Source organism: Grampus griseus (genome assembly GCF_964374135.1).
Source record: "Grampus griseus genome assembly, chromosome: 16".
Taxonomy (NCBI): Eukaryota; Metazoa; Chordata; class Mammalia; order Artiodactyla; family Delphinidae; genus Grampus; species Grampus griseus.
In genome coordinates, this window is record NC_139010.1 from 55,681,545 (window position 1) to 55,699,024 (window position 17,480).

Below are 17,480 nucleotides of genomic sequence, written 5' to 3' on the forward strand. Positions count from 1 at the left end.
ATGAAGCTAGAAGCCTAGTATGGCATCCAGCAGGTGCTCAATCGTTACTTCTTGGTTGATTGACCTAACAGCTTCCTCTGTGGCACCACTGAAGATGACAGAAGAAATGATATGTCAATTAATTAGCAAATCTAATCATTAATAGCCTACCTTCTTTCTTTAAAAAGATTGGAGAATCCTGAGAAATAATACTAGTTCAAAATGTGCTGATGTTCCAAGGGCTTAAGCAGCAGCCACAAAGTACAACAGGGATCATGTTTCGACCTTCTCTTAAAATTTCAGAGCACTTTAAAACAATTGCTTTATGCTGATTAAAAGAAAGAAATTCTGGGACTTCCCTGGCGGTCCAGTGGTTAGAACTCAGCGTTTTCACTGCCATGGGCACAGGTTTGATCCCTGGTCAGAGAACTAAGATCCCGCAAGCCATGTGGCCCAGCCAAAAAAAAAAAAAAAATCCATCTTCTTAGCTCTTACACCCAATTTCATAAAGTATGCCAAGTAGTCCTGGGGCTGTTCCTTAGCCTTTCTGTGGCCCTTAGTTTTGAACTAGAAAATATTTCCAGACTATCTCAAAGGGACCTGCAAAGATTAACAAGATGGTTTTCAATGAGCTCTTTGTTTAGGACAGGTTTTGAATGATGGTATTAATGCGTGAGAACCCCAGGATGCCCATTAACCCTCTGATTTGTGGGAACAAAGTACTTCTGAGAGTCATTGGATCCCCATGACACCCTCCACCTACTAATATCTGGATACAGCAAGTTAAACTCAACCAAGGAAATAGACATGTTTGTGTTGTGGAGTTGGGAGACAAACCTTTTTTTTTAATTTTCATAAAAGTTGATTTCTAAACCCAAGAGTGATAGATAGATGTATATATACATATATTCTTTATGTGCATATATATATATATATATATATACACACACACACACACACACACATACATATGTTTTTTTTAAAAAAAGAAACTGCTTTTCATTTATTTATTTTTTGTTGTGTTGGGTCTTCGTTTCTGTGCGAGGGCTTTCTCTAGTTGCGGCGAGCAGGGGCCACTCTTCATCGCGGTGCGCGGGCCTTTCACTGTCGCGGCCTCTCCCGTTGCGGAGCACAGGCTCCAGACACGCAGGCTCAGTAGTTGTGGCTCACGGGCCTAGTTGCTCTGCGGCATGTGGGATCTTCCCAGACCAGGGCTCGAACCCTTGTCCCCTGCATTGGCAGGCGGACTCTCAACCACGGCGCCACCAGTGAAGCCCCCATATGTATTTTTTTTAATAAGACAAACTCAGCTTCCTATTCACCAGGATATGATCCTTGGAACGAAGGTCTGAAAATGTCCCCAGGATCCCCCATGATTGTCAAACTATGAAATACTCCCTCCTGGGCTTCCCTGGTGGCGCAGTGGTTTAGAGTTTGCCTGCCGATGCAGGGGACACGGGTTCGTGCCCCGGTCTGGGAAGATCCCACATGCCACGGAGCAGCTGGGCCCGTGAGCCATGGCCACTGAGCCTGTGCGTCCGGAGCCTGTGCTCTGCAATGGGAGAGGCCACAACAGTGAGAGGCCCGCATACCAAAAAAGAAAAAAAAGAAATACTCCCTCCTGAGCCTCAAGTTCAAGAATAGAGAATATTAACACCTGTTGGAAGTGACGTGAGAACATTCCACAGTAGGAAAATGGAGAGAGGCAACAAGAGAATGCGCCCAGGAGAAGGACATGAAGGTAATATAACCTCATCCTTATTGTCCTCCGAGGCTGTGGAAAGATGGAACGCAGGCACTGGGTAACCAGGGGCTTGGGTCCCATTTGTGTAGTGCAGCTGAGATGTGAAGGAAGAGTGGTGTCTACAAAAGAACCGTACCAGGCACGCCAGGCATCATCCCCATGCAAGTGTTTCTCCCAGCTCCTGGCATGTCACATATGCCCATGAGACTACTCCTCCCTCATCAAACAAATATTTGTTTTGAGCCTACAGTGAGCCACCAGGCACTGTCCCTGTCGTCATTCAGCTGACAGACTAGCAAAAAAGACAGGCACAGCTGAAGAGTACAAGAACCCAACATGCTAGGGGAGCTGTAGCACGTAGATGGAACCTACCTGAGGAAGTGCTGCAGGATGAGGGGAGGAAGAAACTGCGTTCCCATGGGTCGAGGTGGCAAGAGGCAGGGCGGAATTTTCATTAGGTAAAAGAAGTTCATACCTTCCACAGAGCAGAGCACAGAAGCCAAGGGAGAGAGTAGAGAGAGGTGAGAGCAGAAATGCAGCAGGAGCCCCTTGGGAAGGCCTTGTATAAAGGTTGAGGAGTTTGGACTTTATCTAGAAGACAAGTGGGAAACACAAAGTGTTTTTTAGTAAGGGTATGACATATTCAGATTTAAAATTTGGAAGAATCCCGGGCTAGCCAGAGAAGAATGACTGCTTCTCAGAGGATGAGCTGTAGAGCAGGACCCAGCAGAAAACATGAGCATGGGCTGACTGCACGCTGAAACCGACAAACTGGAATCAACCCACTGCTGGTTTCCTGAGGTTGGACTGTTGACTTACTTGTCATCATATCTTCTTCTTCCAGCTGGTTGATTCCAAAGAGGTGCAGCCCACTTGCAGGGATGTTGTTCTTTAGGGACTCTGTTAGCAGTTTATCAAGGGTCTCTGTGTTGTAGGGCACAATTTTAAAGGCCTAAATACAAAAGTGAAGATGGTCAGATTTTAAATCCAGCTATCTCCCATCCAGCAGATTTGAGACTGGTGAACCATGACCAGAAACTACAGGTCTAGAAAACTCCAGTGTCCTTTCACCATCCTTACCTGACACATGAACTCCACAGGATTTGCAGCATTGGACAATAAATTCCCAATTTCCTCCATGTCAGTATAATAGCTGATAATGGTTTCGCACACCACTAAATCCCCAGAATATATCTTCAGAGAAACATTCCCAGATGAAAGCTCTGAACAGAAGAAAAGATACCATAAAACCGCTCGTTTTTTGTAGTACAAGAGTACAGGGAAAAGCGTTCATGGATTACTTAAATGGTGAAGAAATTAATTGGGGACTGGAAGAAAGATCTTGGAGGTGAGCTGCAGGATTGGGAAGTGAGGGAAACAGTAGAAGTAGCGGTGGGCACACTAACACACGGGAGGGCTCTGAGTCAGAGGAATTATCCTCACTGGGTCTGCAATTTAACTTTCGGAAGATTTTCATCTGTTTTGCTCATTGCTGTAGGCCCAGTGTCACAACAGACAGGAAGAATAGTTGAATTTAAAGCACTTTATACAAAGGGCAGTGGTCGCCAGAGGTGGGACCTGGCGGTGGGACTCCGCCGAGCTTCCACTCCATTGGGCCAGTAGAATTAATTCACTTGCTCTGCTACCGTCATTACTATGTGCTCTCCTTGGGTGCTCTCTCTCTTCTACACCACAGGAAGGGGTTTTGAGGGGGAAAGAAAAAATTAAAAATACACCAACCATAAAGATTCGATTCACAAAAGAGGAAATGCGACAAGTAGAGAACATGGAAAAATATTTAACCTCGCTAGAAATCAAAGGAATGCAAATTAAAACAATGGACTACTTTTTAGAAACATATCAAATTAGCAAAAATATTCAAAGTGATAATGCCTAGCATTGGTGACAATATAGCAAATAAACGAGAATAGTAATATTTCATAAAGCAATTAAGCACTATCTTCCAGGACCCTTAAAAATGCCCATTGTTTCAGGGATTCCATCTCAAGGACATAATCCTAAACACAAAAGAAAAAAACGCTGCCTGCATAAAGATGCTCAATATATCATCATTTAAAACGGTAAGACAATAAAACCAGACAGAGAACGGACTTGAGGACACGGGGCAGGGGAAGGGTGAGCTGGGACGAAGAGAGAGAGTGGCACTGACATATATACACTACCAAATGTAAAACAGATAGCTAGTGGGAAGTAGTCACATCGCACAGGGAGATCAGCTCGGTGCTTTGTGACCACCTAGAGGGGTGGGATAGGGAGGGTGGGAGGGAGACGTAAGAGGGAGGGGATATGGGGATATATGTATACATATAGCTGATTCCCTTTGCTATACAGCAAAAAACTCACACACCATTCATTGTAAAGCAATTATACTCCAATAAATATGTTAAAAAAATTTTTAAAAATAAAATAAGACAGTAGGAAATCAGAAATTACATAAATATGCAACAATGAGGAAATGAAAAATTTAAAGATGATACTTCTATTCAACTGAGTATTATATAGCTTTAAACATTATGGTTTTAAGATATAGATCCAACACAAGGAACTGGTTTTATAAATTATGGTACATCTATACAATGGAATACCTTGCAACCATTAAGCATCATTTTGTAAAAGAGTATTTATTAACATGGGAAAATATTCATAGTGTATTTCCAGGTAATGGAAGTTGGTTACAAGACATAAAGCTATGTACACAGATGTGGGAAAATACAGAAACCAGTGATTTCCTTGGCAGGGTGGGCATATGGGTAATTTTCTATCTACTTTCTTTTATGGTTACTGTATTCTCCAAGTTTGCTGTATTGAGCACACATTACTTTTGTAATAGAAAAAATATGTTATAAAATAGAAAGTTACAAACTCCCTATAATAGTACAGGGGTAAAGGGATGAAGAGAGAATAAATTAAGATTACATAAAGAAAAACGGAATATAAGGTAATAGATACTATTGGAACAACTATGTTTATAAAAATTATGAAAAAAGGCAAAAAAGACTGAGTGGTAGGGTGTCAGATGACTTTTTCCCCTACTTTTCCTATTTTTCTCTAATTTCAAAAAATGTTAATATATGAACTTTATAAACATTTTAGTATATCCATCTCCCCCCGCCCCAATCACACGTATATGTTTATATAACTTCCTTTTCCTTTAAATAGAACATGGCAACCAAATCCACATCTTGGCTGTCACTTTTCTCAGTGGCTGATGAAGACAGTTGTCGGCAAGTAAAAGAAAGTAAGAGGGGGCCTCTTGACATGATGCCTAATTTCTGGAGGTAAATGGGGCAACTTACTGGGAGCTTTCATGGAGACGGTGTACTCATTCTCCAGCTTGGCTTCCACCCTTATCGAGGGAGAATCTTCAGGAGAAAATTCGGCTTCTGTTGTCACCCTCTCATCCAGCTTACATCTCACAATGACGTAGACAGTGGTTTCTGCCTGGAACGGGAAACTGGTCATTGTCCCTTCTCCCTCCTGTTAGGGTGCTGAGCCAGAGGGCCTCCCCAGCTTCTGCAGCCCCAGCTCTACCTAGTGAGGCTGTTCCAGAGCAGGGTGGGGTCTGCAGTCCAGTGGCGGGCAGTGACTGCTGGCCACGGGTCCCAACAAGACAAGTTACAAAACCCAAGAGTGAACATGTATAAACCTTAATAGCAATTTGATAGAGTAATTTTATGTCTGTCAAACCTAATAATAATTTTAAAACCTGGGGCTTGTATTTCATATGTCTTTTTATTTAATTTTTATAGCATTTCTTTTTTGTTGTATATTATAAAAGTATTGGTCCATGGCAGAGTTGGAAATTTAAAACAACAAAAATTTTTAAAAGTTCTTCACCACAGATAGTTTGAGAAGCACTATTCTAAATCAGCCTTGCTACTCAAAGCGAGGCCAAGGGACCAGCAGCATTGGTATCCCTGAAAGCTTGTTAGAAATACAGAATCTCAAGCCTGCCTGGACCGACCACACCAGAGTCTGCATTTTACCAAGACCCCTAGGTGACTCATGCACCTTACAGAGTGAGAGGTACTGATTTAGAGAAGCCCTCTTGGGTTCTGCAATTTATGCTGTTCTTAGATGGACAAAAATAACTTACTGGAGGATTAATTTTCCCAAGGCACTGAGCAACCTAAGTGGCTATTTTACATTGCTTTGAGACCTCCTGCCAAACCTGCTAAATAGAATTATCTGTTTTACTGGGCTGGTTACGCGGTTAAGCTCTTAAGACACTGAACTGGAAAGAACAGGCCCTCCAAAAAGCAGGGGAAAAGGAGAAATTTCTGGCCACAGCTAATCCCCAAATGTTCATTGTAAGATTCTGCTCTCCAGCCCTTATAGTAGGCCTTCGTGACAAGGGCCACGATTCCAGAACAGGTGGGAGGGGGATGTGGTCCTGGCTCACGGAGACTGCTTAGGGTGAATGTGAGTGTGTTTGTGGTTGACCTGACTCCCACTGCAGGTCTAGCCCTCTCCCACCTGCCCCTTCTCCCAGGGAGCATGGGGAGCCAGAGAAGACGAGTGTGTCTCTCCTATTGACAGTCATGACCCAACCCCAGCCTAGCTGCCCCAGGAGCCAGGGACCTGGAGCAGGCAACAGTGAGAATCCTGGGTCAGTGGCAACCAGCACAGGAGAAGGAGCCAAAGCCTGGAAAACCAGGGACCATGGGAGGGGCATCATCCTTTAGTTCTAAATCCTCTCCCCACAGGCACCCACCAGCATGGTCTCAGGATGAAAGGGGCATGGGGCAGGCAGGAAGGAGTACGAGGGCAATGGAAACTGAAATGCCCACTACAAAGGCCTGGACGGTAAGGAAAAGGAGTGAAGTGGGTACAAAGAAAGGGGAGTGATGAGAACCAGCGACCTGGGGATGCACAGCCCCACCTAAAGGGTCACTTGGCCCAGCTGCTCATCTCAGGCCTGGTATTACCAGATTCTGATTCAAAGGAGGCTGGAAACAGGTTTTCATGCCTAACTCTTTAAAACACTGTGCAGCTGGAACCAAACATGTCTATGAGTTCAATCCAGCCCGAAGCAGCAGTTTGCAGCCCTCATGGAGGGAGTCCTTGCCCAATGCCTCGTGGCCTCAGGCCGCACAGAAAACCACTCACAAGTGCAGGGAAGCTAGGACTTCCCATTTCCATGGCCATCATGCACTCTTGCCTACAGGAGCCCACAGTGGCAAACTTAGCACAGGGCTCCTACCCACAAAAAAGTGTTTCGGTGCTCTGAACCAATATCACACATTTCTCATCAGGAAAAGAAAGATAATGAAAAACTATCAATACTATGGTAGGATTCAAATGACAGTGGCCCATCAGTTGGCCATCACATTCAGGTCACCTCTTAACATAGGTCCTACCCCTGAAAACGTTAGTCACATGCTCAGGCATTAATTTTCTCCCTTTTGCAAGCAATGCTGGGCAGCAAGTTTCAGCCACCGAGCTTCAAGGCATTCATTTGGGCCGTAAAGGGGGCCAGTTGATGGAGAAGCCCAGCGCTAGGCTGGAAGGAACAGACCCAGGCCTCTAACTTCAGGGTTGGCATATAAGTGTTTTGTAATATTCATGTCTGCTGGTCTTCAACACGTTCTAAGTTTTTGATCATGAACTTAATGTCTTAGATTGATGACATATACATTCCTTGGCTCGTCTCCCTTTGACTTAAAGGAGTGAGTTGTGCCCAGGGCCCAGGCACCGGGGGTCCCAGGGTAGCTAGTGCACAGGGAAACCCCACAGGAAGGCTGGGATTATAGTAAGGTGCAACAGGAGAACCCCGCTCCCTTTACTACAACAAACTTCCACTGAAAAGCCCCAAAGCCCATGCTCCAACATCCATCCACCAGCCCCAGCAGTGCCTACCCCACAGCGGATGCGGTCCGGCTGCACCACCATCAGGCTCCCAGGTGAAGTCTTCGATGGCAGGCTCTGCTGCTCCGAGTAGGGAAGGACCTTCTCGTCCTCAGTCTCAGTGTCAGTGACTGAGTCGCAGCCAGAATCTGTGGCACAGAGAACACGGCTGAATGGAAAGAGAAGGAAGCAGTGCTGGGTATGTTCCACCCCCATTAAAACCCCAGAAGTTACCACATAGGAAATGGCTCCGGCCGTCAAACAAATACAGGCTGAAGGTAGTGACTCAGGAAATCATGAAAGAGGACCTCATGGGGAAAAGTCAACCACCATGGAGGCCATGAGGGTAGGGTGAAAACAAGAGGACGATGGTGTGGAGAAAAGCCAAAACATTTGAGGCAGGCTGCTGTCTGAGGCTGACAGGTCTGGTCGCAAACAACAGACTTCTGGAAGCTTTACCTCGGGACGTCTTGCAGGGCTGGCTTCAGTGATTGTGAGGAAAGAGGCCCCGTCTCCTCAGGGGGGCTCAAGAATGGACTGCGCTTTCCAGGAAGCGATTATTCCTCAGGGTCATGGCTAGCTAACGTACTCTCTCTGGAGCAAGGGTAAAAAGCAATCACTTTCAACAAATCTTAGAGTATAACCGGGTTCCAAATCAGTACCACAGCCAACACCTCTGCTGTGGAAAGATTAGAGCGTGCACAGATTCAGTGAAGGCGAGCAGGGGTGTGCAGATAGGGTGTGGCACAGAATGAGATAATGCTGAGATGGGGGTAAGTGGAACCTCCCAGCGTTCTAGGGCAGGGGCTCTGAACCAGGACTCATTGATTGATAGGGTACCTGTGTGCAAGATTCTGTGTGTGTGTGCGTGTGTGTGTGTGTGTTCCTCAAAGAGGAACAAAATGGTTAAGAATGGATACAAGGAGAGGGAAGGTTCATCTAATCCCTTCGTTGGGCTTGCTCTTCTCCATTCCTAAACCACTGACAGCCAGACAAACATACTAGGTACTGTGAGGACATGAAGGTGAACCAAACATCCATCCTACCTTCAGAGAGCCTGCAATCTAAAAGGGCTGGTGAGAGGTAGGGGTTAACTTGGCTGATTCCTGCAGGCTGGCCTCACGGAAGGAGTGCAATCCTTCCTGGGAGAAAGCTGGGGTGGCAGACCAGGCCACTGATATGTCCCCACAGAAAGCTATAACACAAGCTTGCACTCTAGATCCCAGGTCATGCCAGGGGAGGGCTGTGCTCCCACCACCATGAAGGCTGAGGTGGCAGAGCAGGGATGGGGAACCAAGCACCACCACGTCCTAGGGCTGTAACTGTGAGGCAAGGGCCTCCGGGGACCTTCTCAGGCCGGGGGAGGGGCTGAGGCTTCCCAGATAAACAATTTAAAAGCCCCACAGCCTTGGACAGGGGTCTTGTCCTAGAGCCTGACATGTGTGCTGACAGATGTCTACACAAGGTCCCAAAGTGTGATGGGCAGTGAGGCACATACTCCTGCTGCTTGTCCCCTGTCTGTGATTTCTCCCAAGACGCACTACTCCAGAAGGCCGGGCTGAGTGCAGCTTGGTCTCCAACCTTGTTCACACAGCAGGAATCCAGGCGGATCTTAGTGCTAAGAGAGGGGACAAAGAACCCTGGGAGTGTCAAGGAGGAACCGTTTATGATTAGGCATCAGAACCATCAATGTCCTCTATCTTTCCTTTCAGTCCTACCTCACTTACTCAGTGCTAATTATCCCCCTGCAAAGGCTAAGTGCAGTGGTCTTCCCACCTCTCTGCGGTCCAAGCCAAGTTAACGGAAGGCTGCCATTTTCTCCATTGGATCTGCCCTTCCCCACATCCTTTTCTCCTTGACTGGTTACTACTAAAATGGCCAGGGACCATCTCCATGGACAGAGCTGTACACGCCATCCAAGCAACTCCCACCCACCACGGGAATCTGTGAAAGGAAGAGCCAAAAAATTAGGGATAATTGATATTCTTCTTCTTAATAATTATATAACACCACATCAAGCTTTAATTTTGTATTATTTGATGCCTGAACATGCCATTTTTTCATTTCTGAGGTTCTTCCTCGATGAGAAAATAACCCCATTGACTTAAAACATTCAGTCAGTTTCTTAAAGCTGCGAGAAGCACCCTGGAACTACTTATCATTCTAGAATTGTTTAGACACTATCCTGTGTGGCTAGCGTGGTGGGTACCAACCTATTATAATTTACTGTGCAGGTATAATCTCGTTGGGATAGACCCACAGTACAGTCTATTGCTTCAAAAAAAGAAATCTCTTCAGGGACTTCCTTCATGGCACAGTGGTTAAGAATCTGCCTACCAATGCAGGGGACACAGGTTCAAGCCCTGGTCCAGGAAGATCCCACAGGCCACAGAACAACTAAGCCCGTGCGCCACAACTACTGAGCCCGCGTGCCACAATTATTGAAGCCTGCGCACCTAGAGCCCATGCTTTGCAACAAGAGAAGCCACCACAATGAGAAGCCTATGCACCGCAACGAAGAGTAGCCCCCACTCGCTGCAACTAGAGAGAGCCCGCGTGCAGCAACGAAATGGAGCCATAAATTAATTAATTAATTGATTTTAAAAAAGAAAATCTCTTCATTTCTCCCAAATTACTGACCCAATTAGTTGGCTGGCCAAAGAGTCAAAGCTCTAGTAAATATAATCAAGAAAAGAACAGAGAAATAGACATAAGCCAAATAAGAAAGAGATGATAACAGCAGAGATGGAGAATTTTAGAAACATACTGATGTGAAAACTCATTGCTAAGAGTTTTGTTTTTAATTTCAATACAACTCTTATAGAAAAATATAAGTTACCAAAATTGTCTCAAAATAAGTAGAAAATCTGACTAAAACAATAATCACACAGAAAATTCTTCTCACTTTTCAAATAAAATGTAAAGTACAGGTCACACACCCACTGCTGCATTGAATTTTAAATTGTAGTTGCCATGATGTTTTTCTTTACAACATTTAATTTTCCTATCTAGGAAAATTCCATTTATATAGGTTTTGTGTCTCCTACTAAAGTTTAAAAAACAATAAAGGATAGTCTTACTTTATATTAAATTTATTTAAAAATTAAACCAAGCAATTAAATACAATAGACAACTGCAAAATCAAGTTTCATTCTCATAAAAACTTAATATGTGGTAAAGAAAGCACTAAAAATCAGTACAGAATAAAGAAAATGGTTGGTGAGGATGACAGCAGATGGTACTGAAAAAATTTAGCTATTTGGGGTGGGCATGGAGGGACAGAGAGACTGTTTAGAATCTTCCTAATTCTTATACACTCCAAAATAAAATTTAGATGGATTATAGATTGAAATGAACAATGAAAACAAATTTTAAAAATTAAAAAGACAAAAATATGGTTGAAAATTTTATCATTGTTTTGGGAAAAGATTTGTTTACTTTAAAAACAACTGAAGAAATACAATCCAAAAAGCAATAGAGTTGATGACATGAATTTAAAATTTTAGTAAACAAATTTATAAAAACCTAAAAACTAAATTGTAATGCTTGGGCAGCATTAGTCATAATAGCCACAGGTGGAAACAACCCATTGTCCATTCTTTGATGAATGGATTGACAAATTATTCAGCCATAAAAAGGAATAAAATACCAATATATGCTACAACATAGATGAACGTTGAAAACATTATGCTGAGTGAAAGAAACCAGCCACAAAAGACCACATATTATATGATTCCAAATATGCGATATGTCCAGAATAGGCACATCTATAGAAACAGAAAGTAGATTAGTTATTGCCTAGGGCTGGGGTTCTTGGGAAGCTGGGGGAGGTTGGGAGATGATAGCTAAGGGTGTGAGGTTTCTTTTTGAGGTGATGAAAATATTCTAGAATTGACTGTAGTGATAGTTGCACAAGTCTGTGAATATACAAAAACATCATTGAATTGTATACTTTAAATGGGTAAATTGTTTGTTATGTGAATTATATCTCAATAAAACTGTTACTGAAAAATTCAATGGCAAACCACAAATTGGTTAAAAAATTTGATATAAATATGCCAAGGGGCTGATCTCCTTAATATATGAAGAGGTCATAGGAATCTCTTTAAAAATACCCAAAGCCCAATAAGTAGATAATTCACAAAGGAAGATATAAAACTTACCTTCCCATTCAAAAAAACTAAAAATCATTCATTATCTCTAATCATCATGGAAATGCAAATAAAAATAATATATTACTATTTCACCTTTTCTAATTAGGAAATATTTGAAGGTGAGGTAGGACAGATACTCTCATTTGTTGCTGAAGAAACTATAAACTGGTACACCCTTTCTGGAAAGCCATGTGACCATATACAGAGAAAGAGCAAGTCTTTAAAATGTTCATATCTGGCCACATAATTCTACTTCTAGAAATCTCTCTTAAGGAGGAAAATAACTGTTCAAAATGTAGACCAAGATAGTGAACCAAGATGTCTGCTAAATAATTCTTTGCATTGCTGAGAAACTAAAAACAATCTGTCTGATAAAAGAATATTAAAAATATTATTTTCAAAGAGTTTTAAGTAAAAGCTTATGACATGTTAAGCAAAAAAGCAGAATATAAAATCATATATCTTATAATGTAGTATATCAATTATATAAAGGAAAATGCATTTTAAAAGGTCAGAAGAAAATGTATGGATAAACTGCATGATCCTTCCAACCCCCCCTCTTTTCTTCCTTCTTTCCTACCTTCCAACTGTTCATGTATTTTCATATTCTCCACAACGAGAAAGCACTTTGATGATGGGGATGGGTGAAGAGAGACGTTAACAGCTGAATCTCTTGTCTAATCACTTCATCAGCGTGGTATCATTTATGATGAGATTGGTCCTAATAGTACAGCACTTGGCAGATTTCCCCAGCGTTCAGATGGGTCCTATAAACGATCGCTTCCAGTAGGTCTATTCATTTAGTCACCTGAAATGAATTAGCTACTGGCAGCTAATTCATTTCAAGAAGTCAGGCAGGATGCCATTCACTCTGTAGGGAGATTCTGGTGGCGCTGATTGACAGCACCATCACTTAAGTTTCTTCAGCCACATCGGCCTCTTCCACAGCGCGCTACAGACCGAGCCAGGGTCCAACCACTTGAGCAGATGCAGAGTTTCCTTTGAAGCATGTACCAACCCAGACAAAAGTACCACTGAAACCCACCTGAAAGAGTGAGATGGCTCCAAAGTTTCCCACTTAAACGTGTAGATTCCTCTCGCCCCCTCCCCACCTTGAAGATAAACACCAGCTTTACTGTCCTGCGACTCAAATAAAAGTTTGAGTGAAGGCACACTGAAAACCCCAAGGATCCTCGCCAGTTAAAGTCTTATTAAGACACCAATAGTAATCCTTACTGCTTTAAAATTTAACAATATCCTCTCAGCTTTTATAAGGCCTGGAGAAACTCTGGAGAAATTATAGAAGAAGACTTTCTTTGTGCATCCAGCTCATCTATAAAGGGCCCTTGTGGCAAACACTCCTTGAGTTCAGTGGCAGGAAGTTTGTGTCCCCAGAGAACTTGGCTGCTTTCTCTCATTAGACAATAAGAACAAGCTAACATGGTGTGTTTCACCTTCTGCCCTTGCTGCCAGGTAGCTCAGTCTCAATTTTGGTTCTTAACCACTGTTAACATTTTCATCCAGGTCTTGGTCTTTCCTATTTCTCTTTTTTATATTGTGTTTACTTTTGGAGGCTGCTTCAAAACTTTGGGGATCTAGGCAGGATGTGAATCAATCTTTCTCAAAACTGGTATCTGCCAAAAGTCCTCAGATGAAGTCTTATGAGAATCAGTGCTTGGGCTTTGCATTTAGATGACAATGCCTTTAAAATGGGATGAAAAGACATTTCAGATTATCTGGATGACCACATTATAACTGGGCCCAGCCACAGGACTGTGGTGCCCGTGTGTGTGTGTGTGTGTGTGTGTGTGTGTGTGTGTGTGTGTGTGTATCATTTTGCAACTAGGTCATGCTAAGCTGTCAGGGGCTAATGAGGAAAGAAGACAGGGGGCAGGATGACATGTAAATGAGGCATTTGTGCCAAGTGAACACAAGAAGGTTTCCCCATACACTGCTTCACATAGAGAAATGCAGTGGGAGATCCAAGTCCCACAATAACACTGGGGAGCTGTAGCAAGCCCCTGGGACAGAATCAGCGAGCACCACAGCTTTGAGCCACATTCATGATGCTGCTTCAGTAAATGACCATCATCTATGACAAAACAAATGTAGTCAGTTTGCCCTGTATTTATTTTATGCGTGTATTTGTATCTGGTTCGTTTGTTTTGCTTTTGGAGCTGGGAAAAACAATAAGCATCCGGAGTTGAATACGTTTATACGTATTTCAACAACATCAAAATAATCTACCACCACTAAAGGCTCATAATTCTTTTTCCTTTACAAGGGAGTCTAAAAAGTTATTTAACATTATTCGGGTCTAAAGAAACTATGAATTTTAAATGAATTGAGTATGTGTATGCACTTGGACACACACCAAGCCACATGGACAAGCTCATACTAGGTAAGAGGGCTGGTGACAGACTCCTGATTATTACTAATATTGACAACAATAAAAGTTACCATTTATTGAACATCGTGGTGCCTGCTTTAATAGTCAATCTCATTTAGTTCTCACATCAACCCTGTGAGATAGAAATCAATATCCTATTCCTATTTGATAGATGGAAATGCGGTACCTGAAGGATTGAAGTAACCCAGCCCAGGTCCTGCAGCAAGCAAGCAAGAGGCAGAACGGGAGCCCCCAGGGGTCTGTGCCTCCTTTGAGGATGTGGACCAGGGCAGGAAGCAGCATCACTTGCTATTCCTGGTCTGGGGTTGTAACTGTAGCTCATGAGACATGACATAGGCTTTTGCTCACCAACACCTGGTGGTCCTGCCTTGTTCTAAGCAATACTGCCTTGGTTAGGTATGCCATGACCTGCCACCACGGCCAACAGGCACATTCCAAGGATGGGGTTTAAGTCAAAAGACACTGAACTCCAACTGAACCAGCCAGGGTCCCACGTGCTCCAGGGGGCCTCTGCCCCAAAGCTACAACTGTCTCATTTTCCAAATAAGTTTTCAGACCACAGTGCTTACTGCTTCTTTCCTGTACATTGGTGTTCAGTCAGGACTGTTTTTTGGTAGTCTGAGGGAGGGGTAGGGTAAGGATGGCCAGAGAATGATGTTTTCTGATCTTGAAGCGTTTTTTTGTTTGTGTGTTTTGTTTTCCAGAATATACACGCTAACTTCTCTTGTAAGGTAATGCTAAGCTTTGGGGAAAGTACTATAAACAGGTATCTTTATTCTTTAAAATGACCACAACTGCCATTGTTGAGCATTTACTATAGGCCAGGAACCATGCAAAACCCTAGATATATGTGATTCTATTTTATCACAACTAAGAGATTGGAATAATTCTGCCCATTTCACAGATGAAAAAAATAGGACACCGAAATTTAAATAAATTGTCCAAGTCACACAGTGCACGCTGTATAGAAAGTTAACCCCCAAATCCACGCTCTCGTGTGCTCTGATAGTTTACCACACTGGGGAGCAGGTGACTGGTACACAGGAGATGATTCCAAAGTGTACAGCAAACATGCAGTGACACTGAGCCACACAGTAAGAAAGCAGTCCCCTTTCAATTCTTTCAATCCCACTCATATCAAGAAGAAAGGCTCAGTTTGGTAAGAGGATGCTTTTAACTTCTCCTTAACATGCTTACCTCTCTCTCTGAACCAGGGAAGGAACAAGACCCTAAGCCCACAGGCTTCTGCAGGCATGAGTGTCTAGTAGAATTTAATACCACTGTTTTGTTTTTATTGTCTTTATTTTTATAGTTACCTTGTTTCTATCAAGAGATACTGGTTTTTCACTTATAGCAGCAAAGTTTCCTTTTAAAATAAATTTATTTAAATAAAAAAAACGGGAATTGACTTAAAGAAAATATTGTTAAGAGTACAAGGAAAAGTTTGGAAACAGATAGTGGTAATAGTTGCACAACATTGTGAATGTATTTAATGCCAAATTGTATACTTAAAATTGGTTAAAATGGCAAATATTATGTTACATATGTATATACATATATGTGTATATGTATGTATATATTCACAATTTTTAAAAATTGATAATGTAGGGGCTTCCCTGGTGGCGCAGTGGTTGAGAGTCCACCTGCCGATGCAGGGGACATGGGTTCGTGCCCCGGTCCGGGAAGATCCCACATGCCGCGGAGCGGCTGGGCCCGTGAGCCACGGCCGCTGAGCCTGCGCGAATGGAGTGTGTGCTCCGCAACGGGAGAGGCTACAACAGTGAGAGGCCCGCATACCACAAAAAAAAAAAAAAAAAAAAAATTGATAATGTAATATACCCCCCAAAACCATTGAATCGTACACTCTATATGGGTAAATTGCATGGCATATAAATTATATCTCAAAAAAGCTGTTAAAAAAGATAAACCAAAACCCATGTTGATGATCCTCAAATGACTGAAGTTTGGGAAAAGCTGAATTATGCTATACTGCTTTCATTGTTTTTTTTTTTTAAATCACTCGTTTTATTTATTTATTTTTTAAATTAATTAAAAAAAAATTTTTGGCTGCATTGGGTCTTCACTGTGGTGTGTAGGCTTCTCTTGTTGCGGAGCACAGACTCTAGGCGGGAAGGCTTCAGTAGTTGTGGTGCACGGGCTCAGTAGTTGTGGCTCGCGGGCTCTACAGCACAGGCTCAGTAATTGTGGCACATGGGCTTAGTTGCTCCGCGGCATGTGGGATCTTCCCAGACAAGGGATCGAACCCGTGTCCCCTGCACTGGCAGGCGGATTCTCAACCACTGCGCCACAAGGAAGTCCCTATACTGCTTTCGTTTTGTCAAGCTACATTTAGTAGTGATTTATTTTAAATAAGGTACAGCAAAGGTGGGAAGGCAGGAAGAAGGCCTGTAGCATAAACATGTCGAATTATTTTATCTGACTTTTAGATAACAAGGAAAAAGAAAGTGAACAGAGAAGGAAATTAAGGAGATAAATTTCAACTGAGAATTAAGAGCCTTCCACCAATCTAGCCAAAAATGGAATGAAATAGAAGTGGTCACTGGAGCCAGACAGGGGCCCACATGTGTCTCTGGGCTGATATGAAGTAGGAGGATATTATCAATTTGCATCCGGGATTTCCAGTGTGGCTGATGAAAGAAAGAGTGAAGAAGATTCAAAGGTTTCTTGGAAGAAAGCAGAAATGAATAGCGAAACAACCTAGGCAGCGTGGTCCATGAAGGAAAGGGGCCATGTTCCCTCTGCATTTGCATCCCGGATTGAGACCCAAATTTGACCACCACACAGGTGGGGCAGGAGTACAGAGAGTTGCCTGAGGTCTGGAGAAACTTCTGGAGGCTTTTCCACTCAGGATGAAATTTCTCAGCTATTATGAAGCTCATCCAGCCTATCTAAGCCATGATGATGAAATCATAAAACAACTATTTCTCAAAGCCTGACATAAAATGTTCTGAAGCCTGAGCTTCCTAATCACTGAGCAAGTATCTACTGAATATGCATGACAAGGATCCCACGGGGGTTCCCAAGAGTGTGCCTCAAGAGTGTCGGCCTTAAGGAGCTTACAACTGAACTGGGAAGGTGAGGCTCCACGTGAAATAATTGAGAGAACTATGTGATACCAGCAAGCATTATGAGACCATAAATATAGCTAACTAAAGTGAGTTATGTTTCTTAGTGTTTATAAAAGTGCCGGCACATGAAAAATGTAACAGAAGTTTAGAAAGTTGAGAAAAACTTCCTGAAGGATGAAGAAGACAGGTTAATTTACTTTAACTAAGGCAAATAGCATTTAGGTGCTGAGATTACC

At 42.9% G+C, this 17,480-nt stretch overlaps 1 protein-coding gene across 1 annotated transcript in view; it reads right to left on the bottom strand.

Moving 5' to 3' along the window:
* The window catches only part of PIK3AP1 (phosphoinositide-3-kinase adaptor protein 1), a gene marked incomplete at its 5' end in the record, with an annotated part of 104,479 nt that overhangs the window by 52,452 nt on the left and 34,547 nt on the right, over window positions 1-17,480 (bottom strand). The window contains 4 exons of the mRNA XM_082674057.1: window positions 2,543-2,675; window positions 2,804-2,946; window positions 5,041-5,185; window positions 7,604-7,740. Of these exons, the coding sequence (XP_082530183.1) occupies window positions 2,543-2,675; window positions 2,804-2,946; window positions 5,041-5,185; window positions 7,604-7,740 (558 nt within the window). The remainder of the gene's footprint in view (window positions 1-2,542; window positions 2,676-2,803; window positions 2,947-5,040; window positions 5,186-7,603; window positions 7,741-17,480) is intronic.